General features: G+C 39.7%; 1 protein-coding gene, 1 long non-coding RNA gene and 1 other non-coding gene across 3 annotated transcripts; all 3 read right to left on the bottom strand.

The window, feature by feature from the left end:
* Positions 1 to 217: 217 nt before the first annotated feature.
* On the bottom strand, positions 218 to 16,158 carry TIPIN (TIMELESS interacting protein). The gene is made up of 8 exons (XM_036087145.2): positions 16,009 to 16,158; positions 13,211 to 13,351; positions 13,008 to 13,086; positions 12,520 to 12,595; positions 8,119 to 8,241; positions 7,823 to 7,886; positions 2,479 to 2,685; positions 218 to 815 (listed from the first exon to the last, which is right to left on the bottom strand). The coding sequence occupies exons 2-8, from the start codon at positions 13,341 to 13,343 to the stop codon at positions 625 to 627; spliced, it is 873 nt and encodes a 290-aa protein (XP_035943038.1). The 5' UTR covers positions 13,344 to 13,351; positions 16,009 to 16,158; the 3' UTR covers positions 218 to 624.
* Positions 6,782 to 6,915, bottom strand: LOC118532542 (small Cajal body-specific RNA 14). Its single transcript, XR_004915772.2, has one exon.
* LOC118532499 (uncharacterized) lies at positions 8,702 to 10,596 on the bottom strand. The gene is made up of 2 exons (XR_004915746.2): positions 10,268 to 10,596; positions 8,702 to 8,907 (listed from the first exon to the last, which is right to left on the bottom strand). It is a non-coding gene; the product is annotated as an uncharacterized LOC118532499 (long non-coding RNA).
* Positions 16,159 to 18,468: the final 2,310 nt, after the last annotated feature.

Here is an 18,468-nt window from a genome sequence, read left to right as displayed (position 1 = left end):
TGCTTTGCAAGTTTCTCCCACTAGTCAGTAAGGTATCAAGGAGCATGTGAACTCCCCTAGCACCAACACAGGCCAGGCAAGACAACAGCCTTTCAGGTGACCCTTTTAAAGTGACTCCTCAGAATACACGTAAACACATATAGAAACCTTAAACATTTTACCGAAAGTATAATTGCAGAACTAAATAGCAGTAAGAAACTTTCATAAAGCCTCTAGAGATAGTTTATAAGATTTTTATTTCTTTTTAAAAAAATGGACATTAATATTCATTACATATTTACATCTCAAAACCTCCAATTTAGTGAAAACAAGACATTCAGTAGCACACTAGCAGCAGAAGGTGCTTGTAACTACTAATCATTTTTATAAAGTTATATCTATATAAAAATAACACTAAAGAGAATAAATAGGCTCAACTAAAGTTAGTAAGAAACAAGTATAAGTAATACCATATTTTAAATCAGAATCTGTGAAAGTCTTACTACATAAGGATTTTCACTCCAAGCAGACAAAATACATAATCTAAAACTTAGAGGATAGCAGGTTAATGGATTTTCTCTTAGTTGAAGCCTATCCAACCTCAGTAACATTTCTGGATAAAGCATAAAGTTACTACTGTACATTTTAAAAGGATTGGTCCAGTTGTGTGTTCTCTATTTTTAATTGCTCCTCCTCATTTACAGCATTGGCAGCAGCATTATTATGTGGATGGTCTAGAATGTCTTTGTTAAATCCATCTAATGACTCCTCCTCTTGATCCTCACCTGTATTAACCTCTTCAATGGTCTGTGCCCTGGGTGTATTTATTAACAAGTCTGAAAGAGAAATCATCATCATTACTCCTTATAAGCACCTGATCCAATCTGACCTGATAAATATAAATCTCTCCACAAGCTTCCATCAGTGGAAATAAAATTTATGATCACTTTCTTCCAAATAGTCATTTTTATACACGTATCAAGGCCACTCAAAAATGCAAGTCTTGAAAGGTACTGAACTCACACTCTTGAATCATAGCCAAATGCAACTGTTCTCATTCAATAATCACAGCTATTAGATGAAAGTTTTTAAAAATCAAATGCTCAAAAAAAAAAAAAAATGCTCTTAACAGCTATACATCAAAATGATCTCTAGCAAAGAAAATTTAGGATCCTTATTTCTATTTAGGCAAATTTTAAGTCACATGTTATAAATAGAAGATGAGCCTTAAAATGCTTATTGCCAGGTACACTTTGCTAATGACAGCAAAGGAATTGCCATCAATGATAGGTGGAGCTTCATGTAATTTTTCACCTGGTAGTAATAAAATATCCATTTGTAAAGTTGAAGATTAAGCTGATTTTAATTGCAAAGAACAACAATGTAGTTACACTAATTCTCACTTGCAAATTTTATTTATTATCTTGGGTGAAACTTGTTTTATAACATGGTATCTTCACTACTTAACCATAATTCTTATTTTCCCATTTCAAAAGGAAAACTACTTTGGAAATTGAGAAAGATATGCAATCTGCTTCATTCAAAACCAATTTGCATTAGCAAACCCAATCTGTTTTAAAAATAGCAAATTTTAAGAGTTCTATTTTTTTTAAAAGATTTTATTTATTTACCAGAGAGAGAGAGAGAGCACGCACACAAGCAGGGGGAGCGGCAGACAGAGGGAGAAGCAGACTCGCCGCTGCGCAGGGAGCCTGACACGGGACTCAATCCCAGGACCCTGGGATCATGACCTGAGCCGAAGGCAGATGCTTAACGACTGAGCCACCCAGGCAGCCCTTAAGACAGTTTTAAAATAGAAGAGAATGCATCAGATAAGCAAACTGACAGCTAAGTGACACAATGCAATAAAAAGTAAGGACCTATTTAAGTCACAGCAAATGGCTCTAAAATCCTCAAAGGGTGCACAAGGCATTCTATATGTTTAGGAAAGTACCATAATAATGAATGTTCAGAATTATGATGCTAAAGATAAAATATGGGGCTCAGTTGGTTAAGCATCTGCCTTTGGCTTAGGTCATAATCCCAGGGTCCTGGGATCAAGCCCCATGTCGGGCTCCTTGCTGAGCGGGGAGCCTGCTTCTCCTTTTGCCCCTCCCCTCCTTGTACACTCTCTCTCTCTCTCTCTCAAATTTTTAAAATCTTTTAAAAAAATAAAGATAAAATACGTGTCACATACTTTAAGGAGTCAGGGAAGAACGTATTTTTGAAAGATTCAGAATCAAGTTGAAGTGATTAAAAAACATTTTTAAGAGGTACTCCGCTATCCGGAGAACCATCTTGGATTCATTTATTCTTTGAGGATTCCAAATAGCTCATGCTCACACACACACACGCTCTTTCTCAGATATACATAAACTTAATATATCAGATTTTTCTATTCCTAGAGGCATTTTATTTTGCAGATAGTAAAGAAGTTAAAATTTCTAACATGCCCCTAATATATTAACGGTAGCACATAAAACCCAGCATAAAATTTACCATTTCCGAGGGACTGACTGTTACTCAGTAGCTTTGCCTGCCTTCTTTCCAAGGCCAGTTGTTTATTTCTCTCAATTCTCTGTTGTTGTTCTTCTGTTAGGCTTCTACCTGACTCAGAAGCAAAATTCTCACTTTCCAATGAGTTTGTCAAAAAGGGATCTGATTGGGTAGCAGTTACATCATGGCCATGATTTTCTCCTCCTTCATCTGCAGCAGAGATGAAAGTTAGTACATCTTTAGTTAGAAAAAGCTTAATGCAGCTATTAGTTAAAAACCAGTTTAAAGTAACAAGGTGCCAGACCTGAAGAAACTATTTGTTTCCTCAAATTGCTCTGGGGTGTGAGAATGTTCCAAATACTGATGACCCTTGAACAACAGAGGAGTTAGGGATGCCGACCCCCAGCACAGTCAAAAATCCACATAGAACTTCTGCCTCCCCCAAAGCTTAACTACTAATAGCCTACTGTTGACCAAAATACAAATAAAATAGTCAATTAACACATATTATCTATATGTATTTTATACTATACTTTTAAAGTCAGCTAGAGAAAAGAAAATGTTATTAAAGAAAAGCATAAGGAAGAGAAAATACATTTACAGTACTGACCCTTAAGAAATCTGTACGTGGACCTGCTCAATTCAAACCTGTGGTATTCAAGGGACACCTGTACGTGCTTGATTCAAACAAGTAAAAGGAATATTTATAAATCATTTTATTTTTTTTTTTAAAGAGGAGTGATCACTTTTTTTTTTTAAGATTTTATTTTATTTATTTGAGACAGAAAGAGAGAGAGAGCACAAGAGGGGGTAGGGTGACAGGGAGAAGCAGACTCCCTGCTTGGCAGGGAGCCCGATGCAGGACTCGATCCCAGGACTCCGGGATCATGACCTGAGCTGAAGGCAGACGCTTAACCGACTGAGCCACCCAGGCGCCCTTATAAATCATTTTAAAGAGACATTTTAAGTCAAATGGAACTACTAGTTTAAAAATATGCATGAACAGAAAGCACAAGTTCTTAGTTATGATTAGAAAATATTTTCTGCTTGGGCTAATGAACTTAAAAGAATCCAAACCATATTCTTGCTTTACCTGAAACAAAAACATTTTTTTTTTTTTTTTTTTTTTAAAGATTTTATTTATTTATTTGAGAGAGAGAGAATGAGAGACAGAGAGCATGAGAGGGAGGAGGGTCAGAGGGAGAAGCAGACTCCCTGCCGAGCAGGGAGCCCGATGCGGGACTCGATCCAGGGACTCCAGGATCATGACCTGAGCCGAAGGCAGTCGCTTAACCAACTGAGCCACCCAGGCGCCCTGAAACAAAAACATTTTAATAGCTTGCTATAGTGTCTCTATAACACAGTAATAATTTTATATAAGCTATTTTTTAATAGGGTAAAACTCACACACAAAATGAAAAAGGAGGGGTGCCTGGCTTGCTCAGTCAGAGCATGCAACTCTTGATCTTGGGGTTGTGAGTTTAAGACCCACAATGCGTGTAGAGATTACTTAAAAATAAAATCTTTCAGGGCACCTGGGTGGCTCAGTTGGTTAAGCAACTGCCTTCGGCTCAGGTCATGATCCTGGAGTCCCGGGACTGAGTCCCGCATCAGGCTCCCTGCTCAGCGGGGAGTCTGCTTCTCCCTCTGACCCTCCCCCCTCTCATGCTCTCTATCTCATTCTCTCTCTCAAATAAATAAATAAAATCTTTAAAAAAAAAAAAAAAGAATTTAGAAAAATTATTGAACTAACTTAAAATTATTGAACTAACTTAAAAGAAAGACAGGCAGTGACAAACTATCATTTATCCATATGACAGTTACTGTGTGGCCTGGGTGCTACCTTAAAAGAAGACAGCTCCACACGAGAGCTGGGCCCTCACTCATTTTTTAAATTTCAGCATACTGTGACATACAGCTGATTCTGATCGCCCAGTTAAGCAGACTGTCTAGTTTTAACACCAAAACAACCCCAACAAAATGCACAAGTGGTAGCTTAAAAAGATTTTTGAAAATACAATATATAGAAGAGAAGGTAGAAAACAGAGAAACAAACAATTAAGAAAACAGCACTTCACCTTCTTCCTACATCATTCACATTACAGGGTTAAAAAAAAAAGATGTCATCTGATCTGACAAGTAGGCAAAAAAAAAAAAACCACCAAGACCACCATTTGAAATACGAATTTTCACACACTAACCTTATTCTATATATATACTGTGCCTTGAGGTATTAGCTAATATAGTAAAAACCATCACAACTAGCAAACGTTTAAAATAGGTCCTTTATAATTATTCCGGTGAGGTTTAAAAATCCTATGATATTTAATTTTACAACCAAATCCCTTTTGATGTTTCTTCCTTAACAGTGAAAGACAAAAATCAATACACTTGTCCTTCCTGACATGGGAAAAAAAAAATGTAGCAAGAAACTAAGATGCATTCCTTTGTCAGGAAATATTGATGGGGTACAGGGAGAAAACATTGCTAGAGAAGTTAAGAAACAAGTATTAGAACCAATCATGCAATTCTGGGGTTTCTACTACGCTTCACCTTACCGGGTGTACAGGATTCCCAGTTAATGGTAATGACCTACGTAAAGAACTACTGTTTGTGAGCCATGAAAGGAGTCATCTCTTCCATAGTCCATGGCCTCTTTAATACAATATTTTATGGGAAACCAATGTGAACATAACCACTGATAGAGTGACTGATAAAAATGGGATTAAAAAAATTAGAACCACACATGAAATTCACTCACTGCAACATTAACAGGCAAGCGACTGTGGCAAAGAAGCTTAAGACAAATATTCAACGTGCTACACGATGCCATCATTTTGGCACATATAAACAAACAGATAAGCAAATATAATTAAAGGGAAATAAGTACTATGGGGAAAAAGGATAGGAGAATCAGGGCTGGGGGTTCCCAGTGAAGTACAACTTCACTGAGTTGACATTTGAGCACAGTTTGAAGGGGGTAAGAGAGCCACGCAGACTTGGGGGTGGGAAGGAGGACGAAGGGTATGTTCAAGGCAGAGTGTAAGAGTGCAAAATCCTTAAGACAAAAATGTGCCTGGGAGGTTCAAAGAACAGCTAGGAGGCAAGTAGTCGCTAAAGCAGTTTGAGTGGGGAACTGTAAAAGATACAGTTGTTAAGCGTCTGCCTTCGGCTCAGGTCATGATTCCAGGGTCCTGGGATCGAGCCCCACATCGGGCTCCCTGCTCTGCGGGAAGCCTGCTTCTCCCTCTCCCACTCCCCCTGCTTGTGTTCCCTCTCTCGTTGTGTCTCTCCCTGTCAAATAAATAAATAAAATCTTAAAAAAAAAAAGTGTTAGTTATCATATCAGTAGTACATGTACTATAAAAAATAAATAAAATGCTCAAAACACTTTTCCCGTTGTAGTGCCTTTATCCAAAAAATCTGAAGACCATTCTCAGAATACAGAGAAGACAGATTCAACAACAAACAAGGCTCTATGATAGAGGCCTCTTCTATGTATCCAGTATTTCAGCAAACCTATAATCCCATCAGTAGTCCCATGTTCACTTATGCCTCTGCACAAATGAGTCCCTCTCTCGAAAATCACCTTGGCCTGAACTCTACTGCTTATCATTCAAAGTACTTGTGATTTGTCCTCTGTGAGGTTTTCTTTCCCCTCCCCTGGGTAAAAGCAACTATGCTCTCCTTTGCAACCTACACTATGCCCTGTTTCTCTAATTTCAGCACCTATCAGATGATGTTATGTCTCACTCATTCACTAGTCTGCTAGCCCTTGAAGCAAGGGGTCTGATCTTATTCACCTTTATCCCTGAAAATCAAGCACATACTATGCAGCTCAAAAACTGCTACCAGAATAAACTACCTAACCCAGTGGCATGTGCTGTGGAATTTACTGTAGTTATTAATTCCTTTCCATATACCAAATCCTATGCCAGTGATACATACCATCTCTTACCAAAATATTAAATCTTGGATTAGTTAAATCACAATTCTTCACATTTTTAAAACCAATTTACCAATAACTTGGGGGGATTCTACAGGGAGCCTGTATTTTCTACCACATCTATTAAAAGTTTAAAAAACAGAACAGGGCGCCTGGGTGGCTCAGTTGGTTAAGCGACTGCCTTCGGCTCAGGTCATGGTCCTGGAGTCCCTGGATCGAGTCCCACATCGGGCTCCCTGCTCAGCAGGGAGTCGGCTTCTCCCTCTGACCCTCCTCCCTCTCATGCTCTCATCTCTCATTCTCTCTCTCTCAAATAAATAAATAAAATCTTTAAAAAAAATAAAAAACAGAACAAACAAACATGTATGGAGCCATCGCACAGAGAATCTGATAACTATACAGACCCTGTCGGCAGGAACCACGTTTTGATGTGTGTGACCGCCTATGGTTGCACTGTACAACTAACAAATGCAATCAATACCAGGAACAGTCACATGGGTCTTACTGAAGTCCTAGAGAAATCTTCCTCAACTAAAAATGGGGTTACATCCTGATAAGACCATCATCAGTTGACAATGTCTTAAGTCAAAAATGGATTCAATATGCCTCACCTATCTTAAATGTGCTCAGAACACTTACATCAGCCTAGTTAGGCAAAATCATGTAACACAAAGCCTATTTTATGATACAGTGTTGAATATCTCATGTAATTTATGGAATACTGTACTGAAAGTGGGAAAGAGAATGGTTGTATGGGTTCAAAATGGTTGTCAGTCTATCAGCTGTTTACCCTCATGACCATGTGGCTGGCTGGGCAGTGTGGCTGCTCCTGCCCAGCATCACAAGAGACTATCACAGCACATATGCTAGCCTGGGGAAAAAATCAAAATTTGAAATTCTAAGTATGGTTTCTACTGAATGCCTATCACTTCTGCACCATCATAAAGTCAAACAACCATAAGTCAAACCATTGTTAAGTTGGGGACCATCTGTGTACTGGATCTGTACTCTTAAGGGAAATGTAAACTATTTCATCATCAAATTATTCTAATTCCCCAGAGTCACTTTTATTGGTGTATCTGTATATGAACACTACATCTTGTCATTTATTTTCATTAACAAAGCACTACAAAGGATCAGTGGGTATCAGTTCTCAAAGGCTCAAGTTCTCTGACAATATATTTTTACAACATCTCTTAATGGCACTGGAGGCACGTCTTTAAGAAACAAGTGTCAAACAACATTCTAGATGTACCAAGGCATTTTAACTCATTCCTGTTTACTGTAATTATGTTTACTCAATTACTCAATATAGATGAAGAACCCAGTGCTTAATCTACCCTGCCCCAACTAGATCTATTTCTAAAAGCCATATTATTATAAATAAACCTATATTCTTACCATTATTGCTAATAAAATCTTCATGTAAAATAGGCAGGTCAAGTCGAATTCGTTTTAAACAGGTCTGAAAATAAAGAGTATTTTTACATTTTCATCAGTAACATTTGGGGGAAAATGAGAATTTATTCAATTCTTAGTTTCAAAAAAGTTGTTCGTCAAATAACTACTATTAACTTCTCTTGTACCATGACAGATTTCAAAATGAAAATGCCAAACAGTGACTTAGCCTCAACTAAAATCCATCCTTGGCACTATTTAGCATTATGAATGATATTCATAATAATCTCAACACCTACCTGAACTTCCTTTTTACTTCCCAGGTATTCAACTCTGTCAATAAAATCCTCGAATTGCAGTTTAGGGAATAGCCTATGTGCCCAATGCTCCATGTGTCTGATTAGCGTTTTCAAGTCTTCAGCCTGGCACATAAAAATAAAAATGCTAAATAGAAGACTCGTTCTCACAACTGACCTTGTCAGCAGATTTTAGAATTGAATAGTAATGCCAAAGTCACTGGTGTCATTTTATATTTATAAGATTAAGAAACTTCTGAAGAAACTTTAAGAAGAGAACTATTTATTGAGCTTAGAGGATTACAGTCTAAAAGAGCACTGGATATGATTAAAAAAAAAAAACCCCAGTATAAAAACTTAATGAAAGTGGGGCGCCTGGGTGGCTCAGTTGGTTGAGCGGCTGCCTTCGGCTCAGGTCATGATCCTGGAGTCCCAGGATCGAGTCCCGCATCGGGCTCCCTGCTCGGCGGGGAGTCTGCTTCTCCCTCTGACCCTCCCCCCTCTCATGTGCTCTCTCTCTCAAATAAATAAATAAAATCTTTAAAAAAAAAAAAAAACTTAATGAAAGTTAAAAGATAATCATGTATCTTTTTTTAAAAGAATTTATTTATTTGCGAGAGAGAGTGTAAGAGAGAGCACAAGCAGGGGGAATGGCAGAGGGAGAGGGACAAACAGTCTCCCTGCTGATCAGGTAGCCAGATGTGATGTGGGGCTGATGCAGAGCTCGATCCCAGGACTCAGGGACCATGAACTGAGCTGAAGGCAGATGGATAATCATGTATCTTTTCAGAACTGTAAAGTAATATGTGAAAATAAGCTTTAATAAAATATGTCAAGATATCTTTTAGGAATAACTAAACAAAATGACAGGTCCCTAAATCATATATAGAGAACAAAGCATTGAGAATTCAAAACTGAAAATATATTCAGAAATCCCAAGGGCAAAGTACAAAGACCAACAACAGTTTAAACATTCTCAGCAACTCCTCTTTATATATGAAATTTCAATTTAATACTAAAATTTTTAAAAATTAAAATGAAAAACAAAGTTTAATAAACTGGACTAATGAATAACAAAATTCCAAATTCCTGGTTTTAATGTAAAATATTTTGTTCTTTTCTTAACAGTATTTTAAAGATTTATTTATTTATTTTTGAGAAAGAGTGTGTGAGAGAGCTTGCACACACGAGTGGGGGTAAAGAGCAGAGGGAGAGAAATCTCCAAGCACACTCCCCACTAAGTGGGGAGCCCAATGTGGGGCTCTCTTGATCTCACAACCCTGAGATCATGACCCGAGCAGAAACCAAGAGGGGGACACTTAACTGACTGAGCCACCCAGGCGCCCCTTAACAGTATTTTAAAATAGAATAGTCAAGGGGTGCCTGGGTGGCTCAGTCTGTTAAGCATCTGCCTTTGGCTCAGGTCATGATCCGGGTCTCCTGCGATCGAGTCCCACATCGGGCTCCCTGCTCAGCGGGGAGTCTGCCTCTCCCTCTGCCTCTGCTGCTCCCCCTGCTTGTGCTCTGTCAAATAAATAATAATTAAAAAAAAAAAATAGAATAGTTGCGGGGTGCCTGGGTGGCTCAGTTGGTTGGGCAACTGCCTTCGGCTCAGGTCATGATCCTGGAGTCCCAGGATCGAGTCCCTCCCTGCTCAGCGGGGAGTCTGCTTCTCCCTCTGACCCTCCCCCTCTCATGTACACTCTCTCTCTCTTTCTCGCTCTCTCAAATAAATAAATAAATAAATAAATCCTTAAAAAAAAATAGAATAGTCAAAAGCACAGGCTCTGGATCACACTGTATAGAATCAAAATCTCAATCTGCTACTTAATAGTTGTATGACTTTAAGCAAATCACTTTGCCACTGTGCCTTCTTTTTCATGTATGAGAATAGTATTATACACACTTGGTAGGGTTATGAGAAATAAGTAATACAAGTAAAGTGCCTGACACAAAGTATACACTCAAATACTGGCCATTATTGTTGTTATCTGATCTTGTCTAAGAAGCCAATGGTCAACCCTACCAGTAACTAAACATGTAATACTAAGAGCTTGCTTCAGCAGCATATATATTAAAGTAATACTGAGAGTATGTGTTATCCTTCTCATTCTGATAATAAAGTTTATTTGTTTGTTTTTAATTCAATCACCTAAGATTATTTTCCAGTTGTTGGGGGGAGCTGGTCAGTCACCTCACAATGTCATGTTAGACCTAGGGGTCACAAGAGAAACACCTAAATACACCTAAATATGTCCCAAGTCATACATGGAGAAAAAAGCAGTGAGGATTCAACTTTGTGACAAAACAGTAAGAATTTCCAAGGGCAAAGTACAGAAGACTAAAAAGCATAAATGCCTGGAGCCCACCCTCACCCAGTGAAGAAACACGAAATTTTTATCCTTCATATAAACTCATTTATTTTAATAAAGTACTTATTATGAAAATGATGACTTCATTAAATTCAAAGCACCAATTCATCATTACAACCTGAAAATTTCAACAAGGGCAATGAATTAACTGAGATGAGTATGGTCTGGAGTTTTGTTTTGTTTTTGTTTTAAGTAAGCTCTACATCCAACCTGGGGCTTGAATTCACAACCCCAGATCAAGTCCCACGCTCCACTGACTGAGCCAGGTAGGTGTCCCTCTTTTTTTTTTTTTTTTGAGATGGGTATGCTTTTAAAATATCCTGATTTACATTTAGTTTTGTGGCAAAATAGGACACAGACTTCTCTCTTCCTGTCCGCTGAAGCTGAGCAAAGGTACTACAATTTTTCAGCCTCCCAGCTTCTGAAATCTTGGATTGATTGATTGATTGATTGATTGATTTTTATTTATTTATTTATTTAAAGTAAGCTCTACACCCAATCTGGGGCTTATATTCACGACCCCAAGATCAAGAGTCACATGCTCTACCAACTGAGCCAGCTGGGCACCCCTCTTGGGATTATTTTTTACTTTTTACCTCCTCATATCCCATTGCCTACAAGTACTGTATGTTGTTTATCTCTCTACTACTACCCTATCAGGCTATCTTCACCTTGTTCACCTTCACCCTGGTAGTGCGACAGTATCTGAATTTCTGAATTGCTGTCTGCTTCCAACCTCTTCCCTGTTTCCCATTATCCTGCATACCACACTAAGATGATGCTCACTGTTGTATTAACATTACTCTAGCTGGGCTATGAAAGAGGAAGTCTAAGCTCTCCCCTTAACTGTTGGCATTGGACACTTAAAACTCTAAAATTCCAGCGCCTGGGCGGCTCAGTCAGTTAAGCGGCTGCCTTCAGCTCAGCTCATGATCCCAGAGACCTAGAATGGAACCCCCAATCGGGCTCCCTGATCAGTGGGGAGTCTGCTTCTCCCTCTCCCTCTGCCACGCCCCTGCTTGTGCTCACTGTCAAATAAATAAATAAAATCTTTTAAAAAACTCTTAAAATTCCAATTTCCTTAACTAGATAATGGGACCAACACCTACCCTACAGGTTTGAGAATTAAAGTATTTGAAAATACTTCATAATCTGCAAAGTTCTACAAAGATATCTGCAAAAAATTGTTATCTATACTCTACATTATTCAAAGATAAGAGCCTTTTAGGGGTCCCTCGGTGGCTCAGTCAGTTAAGCATTTGACTCTTAATCTCAGCCCAGGTCTCGATCTCACAGTCATGAGTTCAAGCCCCACACTGGGCTCCATGCTAGGCATGAAGCCTACTTTAAAAAAAAAAAAGGAGGCGCCTGGGTGGCTCAGTCGTTAAGCGTCTGCCTTCGGCTCAGGTCATGATCCCAGGGTCCTGGGATCGAGCCCTTGATCGGGCTCCCTGCTTGGCGGGAGGCCTGCTTCTCCCTCTCCCACCCCTGCTGCTTGTGTTCCTTCTCTCACTGTGTCTCTCTGTCAAATAAATAAATAAAATCTTAAAAAAAAAAAAAGATAAGAACCTTTAAAATATACATTTAGACAGTGATCAACAGTTCTTAAATGTCTTCATTTTTCAACTTAAATGATGCCTATTATGAATCAGACACATGACAAGATATGTGTCATATCTTGGGGACACGTAAGTGATTGATACAGGTAAAGTCCTTGCTCTCCTGAAGCCTAAAATCACTCTTTAAGGTAGACTAAGTCAGTTTTATTCCTAGAAATTATAAAGTACAAACTCAGAGCTTACAGACTTCGATGTGATTTTCCTAAAGCCATACAGTGGCAAAAATGAGACTACAAGGTATGTTTTCTGATTCTTCAAGCAGTGCACTTTCCAGTACATCTTAGTTTCTCAAGAGATATGATGATAAATGATGGTATCTGTGAAACATTCTAAGAGTCCTCAGAACATGATCATGGGCCCACAGTTCTACTGATATTTGAAAGAACAAAGAATAAAAATCAGACATTTCTTACCTCATGACCTTTACCTTTGAATTTTGCCTTATCAAACACATGCCTTAATGCTGGAAGCCCTCTCTCTGAAGTTAATCTGTGAAGAGAAATATGTTTCGAATTTCAAGTTTTCTAGAGCCTCAAGGCCAAAGCAAAACCATAAGAAGAAAAAAATATCATCTGCTGAACTGAAAAAAAAAAAAAAATGCGCCTGGCTGGCTCAGTCAGTTGAGCATCCAACTCTTGATTTCAGCTCAGGCCATGATTTCAGGGTCGTCAGATCAAGTCCCACAGTGGGCTCCATGCTCAGGGCGGAGTCTGCTTGAGATTCTCTCTCTCCCTCTGCCCCCCCACTCTCTCAAATAAATAAATAAATATTAAAAAAAAAAAAAAAAAAGACAAATACTGATCTCCAAATCATCCCAAGTAAAAGTTTTTTAATATAAGGGGGAAAAAATAACATTAAAAAAAAAAAAGGGAATAAATGTTTAAGGAAATAGTAAATGTACCTCTGAGCATCCAGCTTGGGTATATTCCGTTTAACTGTTCTCTTTGGAGGTACAGGAACAGGTGCTCCTCTCCCTGACTCTGGGGAAATATACCAAGATTTGATATTACTTAAATAATTTAAGCCTCATCTATAAAACGTATCATTTCTATGCTAATAGATGGATAACTGAACACAGGCACTTTTTTGGAATTCTATACAGACCTTCATCAGGTTCAGCTCCTTCACCATTTTCTCTCTGTGGAGAAGCTGGAGGTGGAAAAGGAGGAAAAGTTTCATCTTCTACATGCTCATAATCTGGTAGGTCAATCAAGCCATTCTCCTGTGGCTCCAGCATCTTTTCCTCTACAGGAAAAAAAATAAATAAATAAACCTGTTTATTCATCCAAGTAGTCTCCTTATTACACAGTTAAGTTCCACCGGCAGCAAAATGCATGTGTTTCAGTCGGTTAAACCGTATTTCAAACTCACATCATGAAAAGAAGTACAGAGTAGTTATGGGAAAAAACCAGGTTAGAAATCAGAAGAAGTGAGTTCTAACATAGACCCTACCACCCAGTAACTGCATGATTTTCAGCAAATCATTTTACCTCAACTGTTGAGTCTCCCCTCAGAGGGTTTCAAACTATGGTCCAAATGGGTGTGAAATAGGCAGGGTTCAGGTACCTCACCCCCACTATAACCAGAGTAGCTTTTAAAAAATCTGTTTACATATTCCTCTTCTAGTTAAGGTTTCCTTTGACAGAAGGGAAATAATCCTCAGGTTGATAACCTGAAAGGATGCTTTTCAGTACCATCGAACTTGACCTCTTAGCAACAGCTAACACTTTTGATCAGTTTCTTTTTCTGGAAAAGCAGTTTTGTTGGCTTCTGAATCACAGTACTTACTTGGTTTTCCTCCCTTTCTGGACACTCCTCCTGGATCTTCTGTGCAGATTCATCTTCCCCTAATCTGGTCAGTAAGTATTCAAGACTCCATCCTAGGCCCTCTTCACTTCTTTACATACATGATTTTAATAATCATTTATAGATGAATATCTCTAATTTTTTATCTCTACCCAGAGATACCATCAAATCTAAGCTCCAGATCCCTACTTCTCATTTTATAGCTCTTCAATTTCTCAAAGGCAACTATAACTTCTCATGTACAAAACCAAACTTCTAAATTTTCCCAATTCAGTGGGTGATATCTATCCAGCCATGCAAGTAAGAAACCTGTAAGTCATTCTTGATACTTCCTTCCCCCATCCTACATATCCTGTCCATTCTACTTCTTAAACATCAGTTGAGTCTTTCATTTCTCCCTATCTCCACAACCACTTCCTAACATTTCTTCCTTTGGTCACTCCATTACTCATAACCACTTTTGCCTTTTTCAAACCATTCTCCATATTACAGCTAGAGTGAAGGTCTGGAAATATAAAGCCAATCACATTACCACTTAGCTTAAATATTTCAATGGCTTCCTACTGCTCTTGGGCTAATGATAACACTCCAAGGCTCTGTCTGGTTTGGCACCTTCCTACTTCTTCAGCCTCACTTCACACAACTCTTCATGATCTTTTCTTTCAGTTTCTTGAAAGAGCCATATCCCTCGGGCCATGAGTCCTTTGCTAAGGCTGTTTCCTATCTTGAAGGCTCTTCCCGGACTCCTTATCTCTTTCAGATCTCAACTCTCACCTCCTCAGATAAGTCTACCCCAATTTCCCTGAATTAAATCCTCCTATAATAAGCATTCAAAGTGTCAAGTACCAATTTCATAGCATTTACCCAGTTTCAATATTATATTCCATTTCTGTGATTATCTAATGTTTGTCTTCCATACTAGACTGCAGCTCTAAAAAGGCAAAGACCAGGTGAGTCTCTTTGTGCTCCACCACTGTATCCCCAAAGCTGGTATACAGCAGATGCTCCATAAATATTTGTTGAATGACGGAATAAAGATTCCAAAGCTTCCTTCAAACTGTAATACTACTAGAACTAAATGATCCCTAAAGGCTCTCCGATTCTAAATTTCCATGACCACAGATAACGTAACAACGTTATCAACTCCTTTTGATGACCCATCTTATCTTCAAGTAAGGTTCAATAACCACAGATTTTCAAAATTGGAAAGGCAGTTAGAGGTCATATAATCTAAAGTAGCCTTCTATCTACAATAAGGATATTCAAGTTAAGTTTAATTCTAGTCAAGTTTCTTTGGGAAGAAATGGAGTTCACACTCTTGAGAACAGGGAGCTGTGAGTTTGATGGCAGGGCACAAACTATATTAAGTGTAGCAAGATGCAATGTAAGGAACTGGCGAAGCATGGGGTGGGGTCTGTCAGTAAACTGGCTGTGAATAAGGCAGCTCTCTTATCTTTCACTTCTTGACGGTGGTTGCATACTGTTTTTAGACATCGATGAAATTCTCTTAGCTTCCCCGCCCCCTCCCCCAGTCCTCAAACTCTCACAGGAGTGAAGGTAACTAAGAAATTTAATATCCAAACTCCAATTCGTTCCCAGACCCTTAGGGGTCCAATGTCCAACTTCATCCAAATTATCAAAACAGTGGCCCGTGTCGAAAGGGAAGTCCCACCAGACTGACTCCATGTCCTCCTTTGCTAGCCACCCTAAAACCACTCTCCCACCCCATCCCCCCTCTCCACCCTTCCCATCCCCGCACCCCCCCAGTCTCCCTTCAACTTCATTCATCCATTCATCCCACATTCACAGGACGCTTTCTGTGCTTAGAAGCCCGTGGACTGATGCACGTTCCCTCCCGCTAAAAGGCTGGGTTTGGCGAGAGGCCGACCCGAAAGAGAAACGACAGGTAAAAGTGCCCGCCCTCTTCCCCACAGGTCGCGGCCTCTCCAGTCCCGCTCTGCCCAGGTCCGTCTCAGTCTTCTCCTCCGGCCTCCACACTCCCTCCCCGCGACTCCCCAGCACCCTGCTCCTCCGTCCCCCTCGCTCGACAGCCGCTTCCCGCAGGCCCTCCCACTCGCCCGCGTGCCCACTCTCACCTCAGGCCCACTGCGGCCGCCGCAGCGCGCGGTTGAGCGCGGGGCTAAGCGCGGCGGCCACACAGCGTTGATCGCGAGACTCTGTAGATCCCGCCGCGAGAAGGGGCCTCGGCGTTTGGCGCCAAATCTGCGCAGGGCTTGGGCGGAGTCCGCGGGACCCGCCTCCCCACAGGCACCGCCCACCCGCGTCCGTCCCCGCCTTCCCGGGGTCCCGCCCTCCCACGGCGCCCCTCCCGCCGCCTCCGCCCTCCGGAATTCCTTAGAGGAGGTGAACTTTATTTGCTTAAAGCTCGTGTTTGTTTCGCTCTAGGCACTTTAGACTTTCGGGAAACGTCTGTTTTCTAGAAAACTGGCTTGTGGATGGAGCAGAAAGAATAGAGGCGAAAGAATTTGATAAGAAACTACCGATTCTTCAGAGTTAATAACAATTCCTTGAACATTGAGTTTTATTGTTTATTGAATAATGAGCTGAGGAAAGGGGGGGGTAAAGCGTTAGTGTTAGGAGTGTAGACACAAAAATGTAAAAAATATGTTACCTTTAATTTTTTTTTTTTTTAAGTGAGTTAAGGGGAGCCTGACTGGCTCAATCCATAGAGCATGCGACTCTTGATTTCAGGGTAGTAAGTTCAAGCCCCACTTGGTATAGTTTACTTAAAAAAAGTGAGTCCAAATATATTCGTATTTACTTACTTGCCCACCCATTCACACAAGTGAGGAGAATAAATATGTAACTAATGGGGATGGGAACTGGGCATATGGGATGAGGTAGGTTGGGGACTTAACTCTGGACCTTTTTTTTAGCTTTACCCCAAAGTAGGGTCTGAACTCATGACCATGACCCTGAGATCAAGAGTCACTCGCTCTACCAACGGAGTTAGCCAGGCGCCCCTACACCTTTTTTAAACATATAAATACATTATTCAAAAAACAAAAAAAGTTATCTGTAGCAAATACAGCATCAAGATTTGACAAACCACGAAGATGAGTAGTGTTGCAACATTATTCTCTCTACTTTTCTATAGCTTGAAGTATTTTATTAAAATTATAAAAGAGGGTCGCCTGGGTGACTCAGTTGGTTAAGCGTCTGCCTTTGGCTCAGGTCATGATCCCAGGGCCCTGGGATTGAGTCCGAGTCTGCCTCCCTGCTCAGCAGGAAGTCTGCTTCTCCCTCTGCCTGCTACTCTCTCTCTGACAAAATCTTTTTAATAATAAATAAATAATAAAAGTATAAAAGAATAAATCAAATGTGTGAGAAGAATAAGATAAAATAAATTGCAAGCTATATTATCTATAAAGTTATGTATGCAAATATGTACATGTACCACATTTTCTTTAATTTTATGATTTTATTTATACATTTATTTATGTAAAAATATATATAAAACACATTTATTTATATCTGTACATGCAAGATAATATATGTTAATATTAAGCAATTAAGGGCGCCTGGGTGGCTCAGTTGGTTAAGCGACTGCCTTCGGCTCAGGCCATGATCCTGGAGTCCCGGGATCGAGTCCCGCATCGGGCTCCCTGCTCAGCAGGGAGTCTGCTTCTCCCTCTGACCCTCCTCCCTCTCATGCTCTCTGTCTCTCATTCTCTCTCTCGCAAATAAATAAAATCTTAAAAAAAAAAATTAAAAAAAAAAAAATATTAAGCAATTAAGAAAATGACCACTGGGGTGCCTGGCTGGCTCAGTGGGTAGAGCATGCAACTCTTGATCTCCGGGGTTGTAAGTCTGAGCCCCATGTTGGGAGTAGAGATTACTTAAAAATAAAATATTTTTTAAAAGAAAGAAAATTAACATTAATTTGAAGAGGAACTGTGTCAACTTCAAAAGTCTGAATAACTGAGGCAAGAGGCATTCTTCCAATTATCCAGATTACAGTGTATATTCCACACAAATAAAGTAAATGTAAAAGCACTTCAAAAAATTGAAAAGTTATACGTGTCCCCTCACCCACTCCCACACACAAAAGCCCAGAGCAGAAGCTCTGAGGATTTGAACCTCAGTTCCATCATTTACTACTTAGTGACATTGGACTGTGCTTCTGTTTTCTCAGTATTAATAACAGAACCTACTGAATAGGGTTATGAGGAGGATGAAATTATAGTACTTAATGTCACCTGTTATTATCCATATAATCTTTAGAATGTTTGACCCTTTGAGAAAATGTAAAGACTTTGGTAAGTTAGGGTGCCTGGGTGGCTCAGATGGTTAAGCGTCTGCCTTCGGCTCAGGTCATGATCCCAGGGTCCTGGGATGGAGTCCCGCATCGGGCTCCCTGCTCAGCGGGGAGCCTGCCTCTCTCTCTCTCTCTCTGTCTCTTATGAATAAATAAATAAAATCTTTAAAAAAAAAAAAAGACTTTGGTAAGTTATTTGTGGGCCCATGTGAATATAACTATCACTGACATATTATTGTCAAGACTAATTGTCCTTTTTGTTCATATGTGAGGAATA

Source organism: Halichoerus grypus, chromosome 8 (genome assembly GCF_964656455.1).
Source record: "Halichoerus grypus chromosome 8, mHalGry1.hap1.1, whole genome shotgun sequence".
In the NCBI taxonomy this organism is placed as follows: Eukaryota; Metazoa; Chordata; class Mammalia; order Carnivora; family Phocidae; genus Halichoerus; species Halichoerus grypus.
Note: the sequence above shows the minus strand (reverse complement) of the source record. Positions and strands in the feature narration are given on the sequence as shown.